General features: G+C 47.3%; 5 protein-coding genes across 5 annotated transcripts; all 5 read left to right on the forward strand.

Moving 5' to 3' along the window:
- Positions 1–96: 96 nt before the first annotated feature.
- F4812DRAFT_160727 (Pre-rRNA-processing protein IPI1) lies at positions 97–1,577 on the forward strand. Its single transcript, XM_047929820.1, has 2 exons — positions 97–338; positions 395–1,577. Exons 1-2 carry the CDS (start codon positions 218–220, stop codon positions 1,324–1,326), a joined length of 1,053 nt encoding a protein of 350 aa, XP_047786919.1. The 5' UTR covers positions 97–217; the 3' UTR covers positions 1,327–1,577.
- A 1,791-nt stretch (positions 1,578–3,368) lies between these two features.
- Positions 3,369–6,425, forward strand: F4812DRAFT_442757 (DEAD-domain-containing protein). Its single transcript, XM_047935335.1, has 5 exons — positions 3,369–4,113; positions 4,166–4,359; positions 4,424–4,861; positions 4,912–5,403; positions 5,454–6,425. Exons 1-5 carry the CDS (start codon positions 3,815–3,817, stop codon positions 5,840–5,842), a joined length of 1,812 nt encoding a protein of 603 aa, XP_047786920.1. The 5' UTR covers positions 3,369–3,814; the 3' UTR covers positions 5,843–6,425.
- A 442-nt stretch (positions 6,426–6,867) lies between these two features.
- On the forward strand, positions 6,868–15,016 carry F4812DRAFT_160831 (uncharacterized protein). Its single transcript, XM_047929821.1, has 12 exons — positions 6,868–7,551; positions 7,609–8,261; positions 8,310–8,584; positions 8,641–9,045; positions 9,100–9,264; positions 9,319–9,415; positions 9,469–9,948; positions 10,008–10,253; positions 10,304–11,539; positions 11,588–12,062; positions 12,121–12,604; positions 12,662–15,016. Exons 1-12 carry the CDS (start codon positions 6,936–6,938, stop codon positions 14,889–14,891), a joined length of 7,362 nt encoding a protein of 2,453 aa, XP_047786921.1. The 5' UTR covers positions 6,868–6,935; the 3' UTR covers positions 14,892–15,016.
- Positions 15,017–15,907: 891 nt separating this feature from the next.
- On the forward strand, positions 15,908–17,409 carry F4812DRAFT_462667 (uncharacterized protein; the record flags this gene model as incomplete). The annotated part of the gene is made up of 7 exons (XM_047938083.1): positions 15,908–15,923; positions 16,071–16,212; positions 16,296–16,394; positions 16,455–16,530; positions 16,595–16,672; positions 16,726–17,336; positions 17,394–17,409. 7 exons carry the CDS (start codon positions 15,908–15,910, stop codon positions 17,407–17,409), a joined length of 1,038 nt encoding a protein of 345 aa, XP_047786922.1.
- A 387-nt stretch (positions 17,410–17,796) lies between these two features.
- On the forward strand, positions 17,797–21,339 carry F4812DRAFT_442770 (DUF1620-domain-containing protein). The gene is made up of 2 exons (XM_047935336.1): positions 17,797–20,824; positions 20,951–21,339. Exons 1-2 carry the CDS (start codon positions 17,954–17,956, stop codon positions 20,987–20,989), a joined length of 2,910 nt encoding a protein of 969 aa, XP_047786923.1. The 5' UTR covers positions 17,797–17,953; the 3' UTR covers positions 20,990–21,339.
- The last annotated feature ends 55 nt before the right edge of the window (positions 21,340–21,394 follow it).

Consider the following 21,394-nt stretch of genomic DNA (forward strand, 5'->3'; position numbering starts at 1 on the left):
AGTGGCAGAAGTTAGGTGAACAAGCCACACTGATAAGATGATAAGATAAGCTCTCCAGCGAATTATGCCGCTACTTACCGCCAAAAAGTTCCGTCTGATAAGTTTCCGTCGCAAAGCTCAGTTAGCTATATAGGATAACTATAACGGCGATAGCAAGGCCAATTGGCCTAGTCAACCTATCTCGTCAGTTCTCATTCATCCCAATGACTGAGTTAAGATGGGTTCCAGCACTAAGAAGAAGAAGGAAAAGAAGAAGGACTTCCAGAAGCCCAAGTTGAAAGTAGGGAAACCAAAGGCGAAGCCTTCCACTTTTACAGATACCAGTTTTAAGTCCAAAGGTATAAAAAAAAGAACCCTTATCACGATCCAGGATGGCCTTACTGAACCCTAGTAGCTATTGTCTTGCAACAGCAGCTTGCAGAGAATGCCCCAGATCTATCCGAACGATTCAAGCATAATCTGTCTCTCACGAGCTCTCGCTCAGACACTCAGCGCCGAGATGCGCTATCCTACCTCGCGAGCCAGCTTTCGACAAATCCGCCGGTAAACCCAGTAGGCACTTCGACGTTACTACAGAAGCTTCTCCCCATCATGTCCGACTCCTCCGGACCCGTGCGCGGCCAGCTGCTAAAGCTGCTGCGAACTCTTCCGGCAGACGAAGTCCGCCCTCATGTCGAGAAGATCATGCTGTATATCCGAGGCACTATGACCCACATCGCACAGGAGATCAAGGACGACGGCCTCAATTATATGGAATGGCTACTTGACGTGGCCGGAGAGGACGTCGTTTCGAGCGCCGGTTGCTGGGTTAAACCGCTTAGAGACTTTATGTCGGTATTAGGATGGGCCGTCAAGTCGGCCCCAACCGCTACAACAGCGAAGAGCGGATGGACGTCTGCGCCTCGGACGACTTTCGGCGCCAAGAAATACGGCCAGTCCTTCCCGCGCCAGATGCTGGTGCTGGCCAAATTTCTAGATGTTGGGTTCAAGCCGGGAACGGCGGTATCCTGGACCCCCAACGACTGGTTCAGCAGCATAAGCTGCGTGCCCCAAACGCCCGATCCGCTCGGGTATCTCGGCCTGTTCAAGCCACCCCGGGACGAGGACAGCGAGCTCTATCGGAACCGGGAAGATAGGCAAGAGATCTTCCAGAAGAGATTCAGGGCAGCTGTTGAGGCTGGCGTAGATATGGCTAAGAAAGAAGGCGGGGCAGCGGGGAGAGCTGCTGCGACGCTAGATCAGGTGTTGAAGGATGGGATGGGCGACTATGAGCAGATCTCACGGTTCAATGATGAGGAGCATCTGTGGGATGGGTATATCTTGTAAATTAGGTACCTACCTATGCTCTTCAAGGCATGTCTGAAAATTCTACCTCATTAAAAATTATAACGTTTAACTTTCTATTTCTAGTGCTAGGTTATATGTTTGGTCCAGCCTAGCCATGCAGCATAACACTTGATGGCAAAAAAACCTCGTTCTCAATTTACTATCCACACTACATAAGATTTAACATGCAACTATATCTCATACCTATAAGTATTTTGGAAGAGCAAAGTCAGTGACCGTAATAGTCTAAGAGTAATATAATATATAATATATAATATGAATGAACACTACATACGAAATACCTTACAAAAATTTACATATGCATATTCTGAAGCACGTACCTCATATAAAGCCGTAACCATTTCACGGAGCATAAAGCCCGTTACCTTGCCACGGGTGTTCCCGACGCAACAAACTTGTAGATATGTTTTAGACATGCCTGTTTTGACAAAATGTAACCAGCCAGTGAACAAGTTTCTTAATGTTACCTCTTCACAGGGTCATCTATAGGTACCTAAATAGGAAACCAACCTGTACTGTTAAGTGCCTACTTAGGTAACCTAACATACCTTAGGTAGATATGTTATAACTCTTTCAACGAATCCATTTCTTTCCATGCGTTCAAACACACTTTAACCTACCATAGGTTGTATGTACACGAACTCGTGACCACGGCCCTATCATACCTCATATGCCTGAATTAAGTGCATTACTTTGCATTGTGAACTAATATTTGAAGTATACGAAAAGACTACCTTCATCTCCTTTATGTAATAACTATTAATCCCATAAAATTCCATGTATATCCTCTTCTCTAGTCTAACATGTAGGTTGTCGTGGCTGATACCCCCCCTAATTGGGTATATGTAGACCTAGGTACTTACCTCTCATGCCCTCGTCGTTTCACACAGTTACTTGTATATCGTTCCGACGCTCCTAGTTATATATCCGTTATACTATACGGCCTTCCCAAAGAGATCTAGATCCACGTAAAACAATATTATCACAGAGTACCTTCCATTTCAGAAGCTCATAGTGCATTGAATATTAGTAACAGCTGCACCTAACCGAAGCAACCTTAAGTAGTCTACTTACGCACCTGTTACAGATAGCTACCTAGGTAGATGGTGGCTCCTCCCTAATAGCCATTCCATAGGTGCCTACATGACAATTTCCTTTGTACCTGGTTGCCTAAAATTGTTCTTACTAAAAGTTATACCTTTTATGAAGCTGCACAAACAGTGATAACAAATTTGGCACTTACCTCCCTAGGGCAATGGTAATTCACTTTCCTCCCTTCTGAAGTACCTAAACTAGAGCAACAAACTCAACTAGGCCACTGCTACTTCTCGAGTTCACGGGTTTTCTTCCTTCCAAATATTAAGATCCTAGTGACCTAGTCCTCTCCCACCCACATTTATAAAAGCAGGGCATCTTTCTTCTACAGCTCACTTTCTTTTCCTTTTCCTTTTCCTCTTCACCGCAGCAACATTCTCAGACCAGAACTTGTCTTCCATCTGAGAACCAGGATTTCGGTATTTACCTACATAGCTCTTTGGTTCCTTAACACCTAGAGCAATACTTGAAGTAAGTTTAACATTTCATCTTTCCCTATTGACACCTTATGCATCATCTGTCCAGAGCAGCTTGCCGAAGGCAAACCTTGAAGCATCTGCCTTACACAATAGCACACACTCTGGTATCTCCTCCTTCCCTCCCCTTCCCTTCCTTCGATGCATGAACACTTCGACTGTTTGTGTTCTTTTAATTGTCTATTCCTTGATCACATCTTACTGTGATCCATCCACTTCCACGCTTTATTTTCCACACCTCTTTTCTCTTAAGCTTGGGTACTTAGCCTAACCCAATACTCACCAACCTACACGTCCTACTGCAACGCAGTGGTACTTTGTTGATTCAACTCAGGTGGGTAGGCCCGTCTGTATTGTGGAAGTTCCTCATTGAATTAATTCTTGCCTGACCCGTCATTTTCATACACGACTGCTGCCCTATTTTCCCACCCCTTCCCACCTCTCATCCAACCCAACTTCACACTTTAACTTTAGCTTTGCTCACAACTTCATCTACAGGGGTCGACATACGAGTTCAGCTACCGTGACTCGAGTTGTCAAGATTTCAGTCATCGAGTAAGTATCTACCCAAACTTCTTTCACATTTTTCTCCATGTGCCTGATTCCCTATTCCCAACTCCATGCAAAATATATTTGACATCCCCTATATGACACTTTTGAGTTCCAACACCTTAACCAACAACATCTCCTACATCCTGCCTTGCCTCCCACGAATTCTTCATATGATACATGAGCCCCCTTTTCATTCGGGTACTGACTGGCCGCAATATCTACTACTACCTGAGGTTTAGGCCTCTAAGTGTTTGACAGCCAGTGGATAAGTGTCAATTTTTCTGTTATCACTAACGCGAAATACTTAGTATTCAGAGAACAATATCATTGGTCCGTTGATCAAAATGTCTGACAGCTGGGGCGCTCCTGAGGAGAACCCGGTGGCTAACCCCGCGGCTCCCAGCCATGCTGCCGGTCCCTCAACCACCGCAGCACAACGTCCTGAGGGACCTGTCGCTGACTGGGGTCAGCCGGTCGCATTTGACTACACTGAAACTGATGTTGACCGCCAGTGGGGCAGCAACGGTGCCATCTACGAATGGGATGGCGAAGAAGGTGATGTCGCCCCCGTGAACCCGGAACTGGAACTTCAGTTGTTTGGTAGCCCGGATAAGCGACACTGTGCCGGCGTAGACTTCTCCAAGTAAGTTCATGGCTTTACCCTTGGCGACTGAATATTCATCTAACTTTCCTAGGATTGCGGAGATCAGTGTCTCACAGGAGGGTGAGCATCGTATCGTTCCCATCTTCAAGTTCAAAGATGCGGGCCTTCACCCTATCATGTTGAAGAATGTCGAGATGGCAGGTTACCAAACACCGACCCCCATCCAGAAGTATTGCATCCCGGCTATCAAGATGGGCTATGACTTGATCGCCATTGCCCAAACAGGTGAGAATTCCCCTATCATCAGGCATCACTCAACATGGTTCTTACTGACTCGCTTGTCTTTCAGGTTCGGGCAAAACTGCTGCCTATTTGATCCCTATTCTGAATGAGCTGATGGGCAAAGCCAAAAAGCTGGTCGCTCGTCGCCCCGTTTCTGAGGTTCCTAGAAGCAACCTAGCCAATTTCCGAGCCGAACCCCTGGTTTTGATTGTTTGCCCTGCCCGAGAGTTGGCGATTCAAATCTTCGACGAAGCGCGCAGGTTCTGCTACCGCACATTGCTTCGTCCCTGCGTGGTCTATGGAGGAGGACCTATTCAGGAGCAACTCCAACAGATCGGACGAGGTTGTGATGTCCTCGTTGCCACTCCTGGTCGTCTTATCGACATCATGCAGCGCTCGCATCTGTTTACACTTCGTCGACTTCGATATATGGTGATTGATGAGGCCGATGAGATGCTTGACGCGGATTGGCACGAGGAATTTGAACAGATTCTCGTTGGCGGAGGTAAGCTTATAAATCCTAGCACATCGATATAGATCTAACATATACTACAGAACAGGAACAGGGAAACGTGAAATACATGCTTTTCTCGGCAACTTTCCCTGGCGCTGTTCGCGCAGTTGCTAGGGAGTACCTTGCGATGAACCACATTCGTGTTCGCGTGGGTCGTATCGGAAGTACCCATGCCAACATTTCACAAGATGTCATTTTTGTGAAGCAAGAGCTGAAGCGAGAGGCTCTTATCGATCTTATGTACTCCTTGGATCCGGCCCGAACCATCATCTTTGTCAACAGTAAGCGTACGGCAGACGAGATCGACGATTACCTCTTTCACAAGGGTATGCCCTGCACATCGATGCACTCGGACCGCACTCAGCGCGAACGAGAGGACGCCATGCGAGCGTTCCGTTCCGGTAGGACACCTATTCTAGTTGCCACGGGTATCACTTCCCGCGGAATCGACGTTCGTAATGTCCGCTACGTCGTCAACTATGACCTTCCGAACGCAGATCATGGAGGAATTCAGGAATACGTTCATCGTATTGGTAAGAAATCCTTTATTTCCAAAGTGTCTTCTTTGACTAACACTTCATAGGTCGAACTGGTCGTATCGGATACACCGGTTCCGCTACTTCGTTCTACACTGAACGAGACGAACCTCTCGCTGAGGATTTGACAAAGATTCTGATGGAAACCCGACAGCCTGTGCCCGATTTCCTTCAGCAGTACATCCCCGAGGGCGTAGACCCGAAGGAATTCAAGATGGAGGATGATACGAGCGACATTGAGGACCAAGCGGGAGACGCTGGAGACGCATGGCAGACGAACGGTCCTCAGGATGGTCAGAATGCTGGTGCCAATTCCTGGGCTTCTGGAGGTGATGCAGGCGACGGCTGGGGTGCTCCCAATGCTGGAGGAACTGCTGAGGATGGTTGGGGATCTGGTGGCAACTCAAACAACGTCGACCAGGATGACAACTGGTAGTGGTGGTGTGATCAACACTCCGATTATGACTGGCGGAGTTATGAGATATATCTGCCACAAGATGGTGCGCAACTACATTTGCTTTTCGATTGCGATATTCTGACAAGCCTCCGAGCAAGGATGGTATAATTATGTCCGATCTCGTTTCATTGAGGATCTGGACGAGGTGAAGAGATGTGTCTCTAAGTGGATAGCCCATAGTGGGATCTCTAAGTAATGCGAATGAGTTTCTTTCTTGCACGGTTCGATATTTGAGTAGCAATGGTGCTAGATAACTGCAACCTCAGGACTACATCCTTCTCGTTTATTGCGAATAAGAAAAAAAAAAACCATGTAGTCTATCGCTATGCTTACTTCACAGATAGCTTCTCCTAATACAGTTGATGCCGAGCCTGTGCTGGAAAAAAAGGGGGGGCAAAACTTTTACTTTGGTCCTCTATCTATGTCTAGCCTCCCGACTATAAAAGGTACCTGGAGCTAGCTGGTCGAGCTCCGTAATAACATATTAATGTGGCCTTACCGAGTGATACTATAAATGTGCTGCCGGGAGATATGTGATAATTTGGACATCATTGACTTTGCTATCATTGGGCTTATTAATCGGAACGTTGAAATGTCCATTCAACTGGGTAGGTACCTAATGAGTTGTAGATGTCTGCGAAGTGTTATTAAGGGGGGTAGGTAGTCTTGGCAAAGCGGCGTGCAAATGAAAGCACATTGCACTGTATTGGCTATCTTGTATAGTGGGTGATATCGCTACAAATATAGTGGTCTGTCACTTAAGCTTAGTGGAGATACTACTATTGAACTTGAGCTTAGTGTGCAGCTGATACAGTGTTATTCAGACAGGGGGACTCAAGGTTGCCCTACCCCCCAAACTGCCCAGCCAGCCTGCCTGCCAACCAGCCAGTTGAAGATAAAGTTTCGACCCCGCCTTGAATGCTGATAAGCTCTAAATTCAAATCACGTGGCGTCGCGACAAACAAATTCGCGTGAAACGCGTCTCCAACTTACGATCGCAAACCCGGCCTTCACTTGTTTTTTCCTTTCTTTTTTTTGGATCTGGCTCATATAAAGTAATGGTACTGACGCTATGGCTCCTACATCTCACGGACGAGCTGGCCCGAACGGCCGTGAGAGCCTTGTGAATGGCTCTATGAATAATAATGGCCCGCCGCCTTCAACTCTGGCAGCGCAATTGGTGGAAAATATCTCCGCTTCGACGCGGTCTTCTCGACCAGATGAGACGGCAGAACTTAAGAAGTTCTTCGGTATCATAGAAGATGTCAAGAATCAGCCCGAATTATTGAGGACTGCGAAAGAGCGTATGGAGCATAATCACATGCTGATCTATGTCTATACTAGGGTTGTTCTAGAAGGCCTTAGATGGGATGATCCCTTTGCCGATAGAGCCCGGCTACGCGCAAATGCATTGGAAGCGTTGAACTTCTTGAAGATTACAATCAGAGAAACTCCGGAAGTTCTGAACGCCAAATCCGATTCGGATTCGTTCCTCTTCAGAGGAAGCGAGCCCCTGTGGTTATGGATCTTTCCGAAGGTACTGAAAATGCTTGGGAACGACCATTGCACTGATCTAAAAGGAGAGATCGAGTTGTTTTTTCGCGAAGTTCTCTTCATCAGCTCTCATACCGGGGTTTTGTGGCCTGTCCTTCCACAGCTCCTTGCCTATATTAAACTCTGCTTCAACGGTAGGCCTGTAATTGCTTTGATTCCGTACTAATGGTCTCAGCTGACCACTCACGCAGCTATAATCGAGTATTTTAAAGCACTCACATCTCACTCAATGAACAGGGATATTCCTGTTCACTTACACTTACCACCGGAACCGTTTCTTATCTCCACTGCCCCTGGAGACTTGAGGCTACTTCAACAGCAATGTACATACGCTATACCACTGGCATCGCAGGCTCTACAACACGCTTCTTGCCTTTTGTCCATCATGTCTATGCCACTGACATCACGCTATGCTGAATTCGACATCATCTCCAATTTTCAAGAGTATATTCCTTGGCTGTTCGATGCTTATCTTCATCTCCACGGCATCCAAGTTCAATGGCATCATATATTTCCTCCCGTCATCCCCACGCTCTTAAGAAATACCTTGCAGTTCTATCAGACCGCCGAGACCACCAACAACTTCGATGCCTGTGTTCGGGAGAAAGCTTCTACCTTGCTGGTTCTCCTCTGCATGGAAATGTCAAGTTATTCTTTGGACAAGCTTGTAATTAACGGGCAAGGAAGTTCGGAGTTCCAATTGCTATGCAGATCACTTGGCAAGGTGGCTAAAGCTTGCCTACACTCCGAACCAACATCGCGACTCGCCACTTCGCAGCTAATACCAGTGCTTGAGAAACTGATATTAGGGAACGAAGTCATTGTCTCTGGTACTGATTTATGGGTAAGTAATAGCTTGAAATTGGAAGAGGAGTTGCTGATTCCTATATAGAAGTGTCTAGAGCTGCTTCGAAAGGTAACTACTGCGCTCGTGCCGACTTCTTTAGGTGTCGTGGCGCAGATTGACCAATTTTCCGACGAACAACTCCGCCAGGAGGTCAATGAATTGAACATAGAAGTTACAGATGCCACTGATTTAGAGCGTCAGTCAAAACGCAGAAAAGTCTCGGCCGATTCGCTGTCGTTATCTAAATTAACTACTCAGCTATGGCATTTACTTGGAGCAGAGCCTATGCCGACTCTTGTGGACTTGGGTCCGATCTTAGAGTACGTTTATTTATTCATCACCTTCATAAATGCTTGTATGTTACTTACTATGACAGGTCTCGATTCAAAGAGCTATCTGAACCTGAGCTGTGCCGGATTATCGACTTACTCGGCTACATCTGCTGCGCGGCCGATGACACACTTTCAATACATGATAAAGGGGGTGATAGGTTCTTGCGACTTGACTGTCACCATTGCCAAGTCTCTCAACCATCACACGAGGAATTATTATATTCAGGCCTTGCCACGAAGCAAGTAGTTCAAGCCATATTTGCTTCATTAGTTGAGCTTCCAAGTTTCCTTGAATCTAGAAAACCGCGTGTTACTGCGATGACTGCAGTGAGACGTATTGCAAAGCACTGTACAGATTCGGATTTCCTAGACATAGAGGTTTCTACGACTGCGCTGTGGTGTTTGAAATCGCTCCAGAGCTCGATCAGAGAACTTCGTATTGCAGCTGGGTGAGTCAATGTTCAGCATGTTTTTTTTATCTTTTTTTTATCTGACTAGTTTAGGCGAACCATTACCATGTTCCTTTCCGTATCAAAGCATCTAAATATCACATCAAACCTCGTACAAAAGAACTGCGCGAATATTCTTAATATACTTCGGTCTCTCTCGGACCAAGATAAACCCCAGCTTACGGAGACCTGCATTTTAGCTTGGTCTCAAGTCGGAAGGTAAACGCAAATACTTGGCACCATTGACAAACGAATACTAAATGTCTGCATTAGTGTTATATACGAGGATCAGCTGAACCTTGTACTGGTAAAGCTTGTTGATTATTTGGGGCATGAGAGCATGATCGTATCTGCTGCCGCATTTGCTGAGGTATGAATATTAACTTATAATGTTTATTCCGACATATTTCTTACTCTACTCAGATAATAAAGCTTGCTCGCGCCCGAGGCATGGCCATTCGACAATTCTTTGAGCCATTCTGGAGATATCTTGCCTTCTCCGCAATCAAAGATCTCACAACCCGCCCAAAACTAACAAAGTTACTAGCAGAGCTCCTAGATATGAGCATAGCGGAACTTTTATTGTACATACAAAAGCACGCTTTGCCCTGGTTGGTGCTTACCAAGAGGCGGGATGTCATTCAAAAGATTGCTGAAGCTCGAAACGAACAAGAAGCTTGGCAGCCGTGTCTGGACGAGGCTAACCTAGGCCCAATACTTGCTCTGTTACTAACACAAGAAGCCTCCGACATCCAGCAATTTTGTATGGAGCTACTGGGACATATATCCCCGCATCTTAATAAATCTGGTGGTCTTTTGGAGTTACTTCGAATAGAACCTATCGGGACTACCTTGGAACTGCTAAAGGCGGCAGGTGATTCTGATGAAGATCGCAAACCTCACGTGAGAGCCCTACGTTCACATACCTAGGTTATTATGGACTGTACTGACTAGACTTGCAGATCCGCAATGTCTTAAACAAAGTGGCAAGTATGATGCTAGCTGGAACTGGAGAGTTAAAACAGAAGAAAGTACATGCATCAGGCCCCTTTTTGCAAAGGTATGCGCTAGCTCTTATGGCTGGGTTGACCCAAGTCATCAATGATACGCCCATCCGAACACCTACGCAGGAGCGGAAACGGTACATAAGGGCGATGGAAGAGATGATTCGAACCGGTAAACAGTATATTCGTATTGCTCGTCCTCAGGTAATGTCCATTTCACGGCCTTGCACTTAATATATACTAACTTAGGATAGATATCTGCCTGTCTTCAAGCTGTTATGCTGGATGACGAACTTCGCTCTGCTGCATTTTCCTGCTGGGCTACGATGCTTATTCACTTAGAAGAAGAGGATGTTGAAGCTCTTCTTGAGACAACGTTTTTCCTTATCAGCCATTACTGGTCCTCGCTCAATGAAGCAACCCAGAAGCAAACTCGGAATTTGATCGAGTATTTATTGGAGAAAGAAACTACAGTACTAGAAGCGATGATTAGTAAACTTCCATCATTTAGTCACATCAACAATCTGTCGGATATTGAAGCTCAACTTAGCAAACTTCGTCAGCCGGTTGATAGCAGGACAGCCTTCTCATTACTTGCTGAGAGAATCCGCCATGAAAATGATGGGGTCGTATTGCTAGCACTGAGGGAGCTCGTATCCTACCTGCAGAGACAGCAGGACTATTTACAGGCATCCGCCGTTAGTGAGCAGCCTGATTCCGTTGTGCCTATTCTCATTCGGTCGCTTCTCGATTGCTCATCGCGGTATAATGGTGTCCATAGTGAAATTAGCGATCTCTGCACTCAGTGCATAGGGTTAATAGGTTGTTTAGACCCAAATCGCGTGGAGACAGTTCGTGCCGAGAGGCAGATTGTCGTTAAAAGCAATTTTGAGCATGCTGGAGAGACAACAGATTTCGTTATATATATACTAGAGGAGGTTCTCGTAAAGTCATTCCTCTCAGCAACCGATACCAACCTTCAGGGATTCCTCTCCTATGCCATGCAAGAGCTTCTGGACAGGTCCGACATCAGGGCTGCTGTGGAGATGCAAGGTTCTCGAGAAGCAGCGCCTATTTACCGCAAATGGCTATCCATGTCTGAAAACGCACGGGAAGTTTTGATCCCTTTCATGACTTCAAGATATGTTGTCCAGCCAATGGCACCGCAGAAGACAGAATACCCAATCTTTCGTCCCGGTAAGACAAGGTATGCCAACTGGATGCGGAGCTTCACTCTTGATCTCATGCGCAAGCCGCAAGCTCCGTTTGCTCAACTAATATTCGAGCCTCTGTGTCGAGTGATCCGGATCAAGGATTTATCGACAGCAGAATTCCTTTTCCCCTACGTAGTTCTTCACAACATCATTGGCGAAGATACCACCGACGAAGAGCGCTTGAACCTGCTTAATGAACTTCTTAACGTGCTTCAGCACGAAGTTCCGAATAATGCCACTTACGAGGAGAGGGAAAACCAAAAGTTGTATTGCGAGGTAAGCTTCAAATGCGTCTGATCCAAAGCTCTAATACTAACTTAGTAGGCCGTGTTCCGCTTCATTGACTATGGCATGCGCTGGTTACAAATGAAGAGGGTTCAAACAAATCTCGGTCCGCGTGATCACGCTGCTATGGATAAGGTGCAGAAGATCCTAGATTCGATTCCTGCCGAATTGATATCGAACCGTGCCGTAGATTGCAAAGCTTATGCTCGAGCGTTGTTCCATCTAGAACAACACATCCGGCAAGTGGATGAGGAAAAAAGGGGTACCGAGGAGAGAGAGCGGTTCCTCCAACGATTGCAAGATATATATACGCAAATAGACGAACCAGATGGCTTAGAGGGAATATCGGCGCATCTGCATGTACTTGATATCAACCAGCAGGTCCGAAGCCATCAGAAAGCTGGGAGATGGGCTGCAGCACAGACTTGGTATGAAATCAAACTGGCTGAAGACCCTGACAATGTGGATGTTCAGATTGACCTGTTAACTTGCCTCAAAGAATCAGGACAACACGGTGAGCTGCTTCCGCCATGCACTACATCCTTCAGACCATTCACTAATCAAAAGTTTAGATGTCCTCCTCAATTATGTTGAAGGCATTGAAAAGCACACCGCTATCACGACGATTAACCGGATAGTACCCTACGCCGTGGAAGCGTCCTGGGCAACAGGAAGATGGCAGACGATGGAGAAATTTATCAGGAAATATCAGGGAGATATCACGGAAAATTTCAACGTATCGATTGCTCAAGCTCTTCTTTGCCTAAAGAGGGGATCGACCAAGGACTTCGCCGATCAGATGAGAGTACTCAGAGACAGAGTTAATGCTTCTATGAACTACTCAGTCACGTCGTCGTTACGGGCGTGCCACGAACCCCTGCTGAAATGTCATGTTCTAACTGACCTGGAACTAATTGCTGGTATTAACAACGATAGCAATCAACATCCCCAAGAGGTACTCAAAACCCTAGGCCGGCGTCTCGAGATTCTCGGATCTTATGTCAATGATAAACAATATGTACTAAGCATTCGACGGGCGGCTATGAAGTTGATGGGGTAAGGCCTCCATGAATTATACAATCTGTTTTTCTCCTTAAGAGCTAACTTGAATAGGTCGAGGTTTAGTGATCTGGATATATCAGCGCTCTGGCTATCGAGTGCCCGGCTCGCGAGAAAGACCAACTCCATGCACCAGTCCTTCAATGCAGTACTCCATGCCTCGCAGCTCGGCGACGATTCCGCGACCATCGAAAATGCCCGGCTCCTGTGGAAAGAAGGCCACAATAGAAAAGCAATCCAGACACTTCAAGGAGCTATCGATATTCAAGCATTTACGAGTCACAGCTTTACTGAACATGAATCATCTGAGAAGAATCTTGAGTCGCAGCAGAGTATGTTGACTGCACGGGCTCAATTGCTTCTCGCGAAATGGCTTGACAGCGCAGGGCAAACTCATGCTTCTGCACTACGAGAACATTATCGGAACGTCCCAAAAATATATGGTACATGGGAAAAGGGCCACTACTACCTCGGCCGACATTATAAAAAGGTTCTCGAATCCGAAAAAGTGCTAAAGCCAGATGATCAAAGCGACGAATACCTGACCGGGGAGACGGCCAAGCTCGTAATTGAGAACTACATCAGATCGTTAAACTATGGCGTCAAGTATCTATACCAGACTCTCCCCCGAGTTCTGACGCTATGGCTTGAGATGGGTGCACAGGTTGATAAAGCACCGGAAGGCAAGATATCGCTTTCTAAAGAGCTTCATTATCGCCGTAAAACACAGCTCGAGTCGCTTCACAAATATCTTTTCAAATCAATCCAGCGGCTGCCCGCGTACATTTTTTATACCACTTTACCTCAACTGGTTGCTCGTATCGCCCATCCCAATACGGAGGTATTCATGATACTGGAGGAGATCATACTAAGAGTTGTTGAGGCCCATCCAAGGCAGGCATTATGGAGCTTGTTTGCAGTCATGACAACTCGACAAGCAAATTCTGAACGGAGGGCACGCGGCCATCAAATGCTACAGAAACTCAGGGGTAGGAGTAAGAAGGTAGAGAGCGGTTCCTTTGATCTGAAAGCTCTGCTGCGTATGGGCGAGAAGTTGGCAGAGCAGCTACTAATGGCTTGTAATAATGGGGATTTCCAAAGCAATAGGACGACAGTGGCCAGCATCACTCGGGATCTGAACTTCAATCACAAATGCACACCATGTCCCCTTGTCGTCCCAATCGAGGCCTGTCTCACGGCTACGTTACCTACGCTCACGGATAATGTCAAAAAACATAAAGCGTTTTCTCGAGACGTCATATGCATACAGTCATTCCTAGATGAGGTGTTAGTGCTAGGCTCTTTGGCAAAACCCCGAAAGCTTACGGCTCGAGGATCGAACGGAGTAAATTATGGGCTGCTGATCAAACCTAAAGATGATCTTCGGACTGATCAGCGATTAATGGAATTCAACAGCATGATCAACCGATCACTGAAGCGAGATGCGGAGTCTAGCAGGAGGCAATTATACATCAAGACGTACGCCGTAACGCCGCTCAATGAGGAGTGCGGCATTATCGAGTGGGTTGACGGGCTCAAAACACTCCGGGATATTCTCCTCGGCATTTACCGATCTCGTGGTATCATCCCTAATTATCAGCACTTGGCGCAGATGATGAAAGACGCCGCTTCGGGGGACAAAAACACCAAGATATTTTCGGAGACGATCCTAGGAATGTTTCCGCCTGTACTCCCTAATTGGTTCATCGCGCAATTCCCGAACCCTTCAGCCTGGTTTGCAGCTCGACTCAGGTACACGAGATCGTGCGCCGTCATGTCAATGGTCGGCACGATCCTAGGACTGGGTGACCGACACGGCGAGAACGTGCTGCTAGAAGAAGGCAACGGCGGTGTTTTCCACGTTGACTTCAATTGTCTTTTCGATAAAGGTCTTACCTTTGCGCAGCCCGAACGGGTACCGTTCCGCCTAACGCACAATATGGTGGCGGCAATGGGAATCTACGGATACGAGGGGCCGTTCAGACAGTGCTCAGAGCTGACGCTGAGCATCCTTCGACAGCAGGAAGAGACGCTGATGACTATCTTAGAAGCGTTCATCTACGACCCGACATTAGATTTACAGCGGGATAAGCGCAGAAAAAACGAGGTGGTCAAGCTCAATCCGCAGAGCGTGGTGGATAGCATCAAGAGGAAAGTCAGGGGTTTGCTACCGGACGAGAGCATACCGCTCGGGGTAGAGGGACAGGTGGAAGAGCTGATCAAGCAGGCTGTTAACCCGAAGAACCTGTCGGCTATGTATATTGGTTGGTGTCCTTTCCTATAGGAGAAACAGTAATGTTGTGTTTTCTCTTTTTTTTATAAGTACGATAGGATTGTTATTAGGCATCATGATGAAATTTGGACACGAAATTCATTTTTTCTTTCTTTTTTTTCCATGCTTAGGTTGGTAAAGGAAAAAAAAAAAAAAAAAAAAAAAAAAAAAAAAGGGACAGCAAGATTAAATAATACGATGAAATGAGATGAAATGAGATGAAATGAAATAAGTCGTTGATGTCGCGAATGCTAGAAAAGGCTTGGGAAGTGGCAGGATTTTTAAACAGGTGATCGTTTCCCCTAGAATGAAAAGATGTTGCAAATTAAATAACTATATCATGAGTCAACTGTGCACATACCTAACTCCTATCCTACATACCTCTAATACTACCTAAACCTAAAGCTATCCGCTTATCTGTTTACTGCCTAAAATTGTATTACATTAGGTAGTGTCAACTGTACCTATAGGACACTCACTACCTACCTGTATGAGTGACTCTGCTAACTGCCTGCTAAGTAGACAGGTTGGGGTGTCTGGAGCTGCCTCCGTACACTGCGTGTTCGACGCGCTGATCAACGCGTTTCCAACTCCCCCGAGTTTCGTTTCTCCAATTCTTCCATCCAAACTCGACAACTTTAAACCACCCTTCCTTTATTGTTCTCTGCCTTCAACACATGAGGTTATTTTCTCTCTCTCTCTCCGTTTTTATCTTTTTTAATTTCAAATGCGCTACTACAATTAATATTTTTTCTTCGTTCTAAAGAAAACGCATCTTTCAAATTGCAGTTTCTTTAGGAATTTTTCTTAAACGAACAATCCCATCTTCACCGGTCCTGCATTAAATCACATCTTTTTTCTCAGGGCCAAACCACCCCTCGCATTTTAGCAAAAGAAAAACTCCATCTCATCGCAACTAAAATACCAATTCTACCTCATTCGACATCACCCTACTTTGATACTAATTTTCCGTATCCAACGAGAGTGTGCCGTATATTTGAGATATCTCGAATTGATACGGCACGATCATGTCTTATCGCATTGGTAAGTTGTGAATTTCACTTATCTCCTCCTACTTGACATCATTATCGCCCACCCCCTTACATTATATCCTATCACTAGTTTATTCATCTACGCACCCACCTCCCTCCTCTTAAATACCCTGGTTAATGTAGCTAATTTGCATTTTAGAGATCGCCAAGACTGGCCGTGCCCTCTGCCAGGATACCGTGTGCAAGAAGGCCAGCGTCAAAATCCTGAAGGGTGAACTGCGTCTCGGTGTCTGGGTTGAGCTGCCTCAACTTGAAAACGGATCTTACAAATGGCGACACTGGTATGTTAACTCCATACCTTTTGTTGATTGGATACCCAGGTAGTTAGTTACCGTTTATAGTTTGCCAACTAACATTATCGAAGGGGTTGTGTCTCCGGTAAAACCGTCAACAATATCCAGGAGAAAATCTCCAGCGAGGGTGATTACGACTGGGACATGATTGATGGCTACGATGAATTAGAGTAAGTCTTAAACAAATAACCACACGTTGTCCATTTGTTTCGCTAATTCTTCATCCCTAGGGATCACCCTGATATCCAAGAGAAGATTCGCCGTGTCGTGACTCAAGGCCATATCGACCCCGAGGATTTCAAAGGAGTAAGTGTTTTTTTCTTTTTTTAATGCACATTTTCCATCGGAAAAGTGATTAACAACTTACCAGGACCCCGAATTCAACAACCCCGGCCAGGCTGCTATTCGTGCTCGTGCCGCTACCAAGAAGAAGACAAAGGGTTCCGAGGTAAGTTTCCCCATTCTGTTCTATTTTTGCTTTTATAACTCACACACGTCAAGGATGAGGAAGATGAAGCCCCCAAGAAGGCTGCTCCCAAGAAATCTGCCAAGCGTGGCCGCAAGAAGACAGATGAGGGAGACGAAGAAGAGGATGCCCCACCTCCCAAGAAGAAGACCACCAAAGCTGGCCGCAAGGCTAAGAAGGTAGCCGACGAGGACGAGGACGAGGACGAGGAGCAGAAAGAGCCTGAAGAGGAGGCTGCACCTGTCAAAGCTCCCGCCAAAGCTCCTGCTAAGGCCCCTGCTAAGGCACGAGGCAAAAAGACGGCTGCTGCTAAAGCTCCAACCCTCGAATCTGACGATGATGAGCTAGATGAGCAACCGGAGCCGACTCCTAAGGCCAAGCCCAAGGCTAAAGTTAAAGCTGAGGCTAAGCCCAAGGCGAAGGGCGGTCGTAAGGCAAAGGTTGTTGAATCGGAGCAGGAGGAAGAAGAAAATGATGAGGAACCGGCTCCAAAGGCGGCATCTAAGCCAGCACCCAAGGCAGCTACGAAGGCAGCGCCGAAGGCAGCACCTAAGGGAAAAGGTAGCCGTCAGGCCAAGACCGCCGAAGCTGACGAGGAAGAGGTTGCTCCTAAGCGTGGACGAGGTCGAGGTCGGCCCAAAAAGGCGTAAGTTTTGGTCTCATTAACTTGGATCAAATGGACTTTGGTTAACCGAAAGCATAGAACTGCCGATGAGTAAATCTCAAATATCTAGGCTTTTTTCAAGGTCAGATATAAATAATGGTTAATCATGATTCCAGGACGATATTCCATGACAAAGCTATTCAGGGCTGTTCGAGCAGATAATCCGTGTTTTTTTTCTTTTTTTCCTCTTTTTTTCAAACTGAACGGTCAAGATGGAGAGATGGAAGTCTTGATAACGATCCATGTAATACCAGGCGTAGATGATAGTTGTGCTTCGAGAGATACCAATTGATGCTATTGTTACATTACTCATACTATGTAACCGAATAAACCCATTCTGTACATAAAATTACGTAATAGTAGGTTAGGTACGAATCCGTACCAGCTACCTACGTAAGCATTGTATCATGGGTCTGATTTGCTAACCCCGGAATTCGACTTATTCGACCATCCGACTTTATCTCTCGACCCCCCCATTGATGCCACCTAACTATGCAAATGCCAGATAATTACTGATTCCACGATCACAACTCCGATCCCGGTTCCCAACTAAGCCATCTTTCGTCGCGTAGATTTAGATCTCTACGCATCCGACCAAGATGCATTTACCGGTGCAGTCGTTATCCATTGCCCTACTTCTAGCTCTCCCTGCCGCCGTGCGCGCCGTCTTCAAGGACGAGGTCGATCACATCGACTTCCACCACGAGCTCCTGGGCGTTCCCCAGCGCGAGACTACCTTCTTCCACCGACCGAGGCCCCAGGAAAAGGCCAGTCTGCTGTATACACTTAGCGATTTAGGTGTTCTAGGCGCCGTGAACCCTGGTAATGGCGCTATCGTGTGGAGACAGTTGTTAAATAAGAATGTTACCGATGGGGGTGGCCATCTACGAGCTGGCGAGGACGAGACGTGGCTGACGAGTGCTCTGGGAAGCTCAGTTCATTCGTGGGATGCTATTAGCGGCCGCAATGTCTGGACGCTGGACTTCGACGGAGCTGTGAAGGATCTGGAAATTATGGAATTGACCGAGAAAGGCCACAAGGACGTATTGGCGTTACATCGGGAAGACGGCACGACGGTTGCGAGAAGAATAGACGGCGTCGAGGGCAGGGTGGTATGGGAATTCAGGGAGGTCACTAATGATGTGCCGCTGCAAGTCAGCACCAACGTCGAGAAGGTGTTTGTCGTCACCCTACATGGGTCGCTGTTATCCTATACCCTCAAGGTTATCGCCTTGGATACTCTCACCGGAAAGAAGCTAGACGAAATCGTGCTCGGGACGAAGGGCGAGGTGCAGAAGCCCGAGGATGTCCAGTTCGTCGGGGCCAACTCTGCGGCTCCCGTCGTCGCTTGGACGGATAACACTTTATCAAAGCTCAAGGTCAACGTCCTCGGCTCTAAGAGCAGACAGGAGTTCCCTCTTGTGGTCGATGCCGTTGGTGTGGAAGTTCATGCGCCCCATACCCTCCGCTCTTCGCCGCATTTCCTCGTACACACCCGGACTAAGAAAGGGAGCAGAGCAGATGTGTTCCACATCGATCTCAAGAGCAACGCTATTAGCAAAGCATATGACCTACCTTTGCTCGACGGTGGAAGCGCATTCTCTACTAGCTCCTCAGCTGCCAATGTCTACTTCACTCGAGTTACTACCGACGAGGTTATTATCACCTCTTCTATCTCTCACGGCATCTTAGGTCGCTGGCCCTTGGACACGAGAGTACCGAAACTTGATGCTATCCACGGTGTTTCCGAGGTCATCAAGAAGTCCGAAGATACCTTCGCCGTCCGGTCGGCTATTGTTACGGATGAAGATGACTGGACTCAAATTGTCAACGGCGACGTATCTTGGACTCGACCTGAAGGTCTGAGCGGCGCAGTAGCTGCTACGTGGGCGGAAATTCCCGAATCGGAAGACCTGGCGAAAACGTTAGAGGCCGAGGCGCATACCGACCCCTGGTCCGCCTTTGTGCACCGTGTGGCCCGTCACATCGACGAACTGCAATACCTACCCGCGTACCTGAAAACTGTTCCCGAGCGTCTTTCAGCTAGTCTTCTTGGCTTGGAAACCGTAGAGCCTAGCAAAACCTTGACACGAGATAGTTTCGGTTTCAATAAGCTTGTTGTTCTCGCGACAAAGCGCGGCAAACTGTACGGTATTGACACCGGCAACCACGGGAGAATCGTCTGGTCTAAATCGGCAAACGAGACTCCCGGAAAGAAGCCCTGGAATGTGAGGGCTATCTACGCAGATGATGCGAACGGATTCGTTACCGTCCGCGGAGCTGATGGGGAATTCATCATCGTCAAATCTGATACGGGCAAGACGGTTGAATCGATGCCGATTGGTTTGTTCCCGCCTGTTGAAAGTGCTGTTGTAGTGGACAGCGACGCTGGACCCTGGTTACTACCTATCGGTGAAGGTGGGAAGATTGCTGAGTTGAACAGCACATGGGCCCCTAAGCAAACTATCGTCACTCGCACAAGTGACGGTGGAATCCGGGGGGTGAAATTTTTGACTAAGGGCGAACAAGCTGTCGCAATCTCGACTTGGACCTTCAACCCCCCTGCAGGACAGAAGATTGTTGAGGTAGCAAGCCGATCTACGCACGACCCCATTGCATCTATAGGCCGAGTATTAGGAGACCGAACTGTCAAGTATAAATACTTGAACCCTAACACCCTTGTGGTAGCAACGGTTAACGAACAAACGGCTTCACTCTCAGTCTACCTCCTAGATACTGTATCCGGACAAGTATTAACCTCGTCTACCTACGAAGGCATAGACCCTACCAAAGACATCAGTTGTGCTATTGCAGAGAACTGGTTCGTATGCTCGTTCTTCGGCCAATACAAGCTGCGAGACTCGCAGTCCCAGCGGCTAAAGGGGTACCAAATCGTCGTATCGGACTTATACGAATCCGACTACGCCAACGACCGCGGCCCGCTCGCGGACCTTGTCAACTACTCCTCCCTAGACCCGGTCGACCTTCCCACCAGCCCGTACCTCCCATCCGTCGTATCTAAAACATTTATCGTCTCGGCTCCTATAACGTCTCTCGCCGTAACCAAAACCCGACAGGGCATAACGACCCGGCAGGTCCTAGCATACCTCCCCGAATCCCGCTCCATCGTCGGTATCCCGCGCATGGCCCTCGAACCCCGCCGTCCCGTGGGCCGGGACCCGACCCCCGCTGAGCTCGAAGAGGGACTTACGAAGTATTTCCCGGCCATCGAGCTGGACCCACGCATGATGATCACGCACCAGCGCGACGTGCTAGGCGTTAAGAAAATCATCACCGCGCCCGCGGTCCTCGAGAGCACCAGCTTGGTCCTCGCGTACGGCGTCGACGTGTTTGGCACCAGGGTCACGCCTAGTCTGGCGTTTGATGTCCTGGGGAAGGGCTTCAATAAGGTTTCCCTCGTGGGCACCGTGGCGGCGCTTGTGGCGGGCGTGGGGGCTTTGAGACCTATGGTAAGGCTTTTCTCCTATTTTTTCCCTCTTTCTCCTCCTCCCCCCACCCCCTTTTTTATCTCTTTTTCTCGTTTTCCTTTAAATAGTTAAGTGAAGCATACACAGACGCTAACAACCCAAACGCAGGTCCGGAAAAAGCAGATCGATGCTCGATGGAAAGCGTAGGCAGTTGAATGGGGATTGGAAACGAAGTGATGAGGGAGGGAGGTACCTATTTACCTAAAATATTAATTGGGATAAATGCGTGGATGGAAGAAGAAGAAGTATCATGCCGTGGAATGATTACTTGGGGAAAATGCGGCATGCGGCATGCAATTGTACACTAGCAAGTAAGTAATGTGAAGGGAAGAGAAACAGGAGCGAAAGAGAGAGACGGTAAGTCAGTGGTATCACGATAGGATATCATTATAAATACCAGGTACATAAATGATCAGTTAGATGATGCTGCACGCTGGGAAATGTCGAATATATGATTAAATAAAAGGTAACCTCATCTTATGTTAATTTATCATCCATATTCTTGATCCCACTATCCTGTTGCTACCTAGGTCCCGAAATAGGTACCTAGCC

The sequence above is a fragment of the Daldinia caldariorum genome (assembly GCF_022478825.1).
Source record: "Daldinia caldariorum strain CBS 122874 unplaced genomic scaffold F4812scaffold_19, whole genome shotgun sequence".
Lineage (NCBI taxonomy): Eukaryota > Fungi > Ascomycota > Sordariomycetes > Xylariales > Hypoxylaceae > Daldinia > Daldinia caldariorum.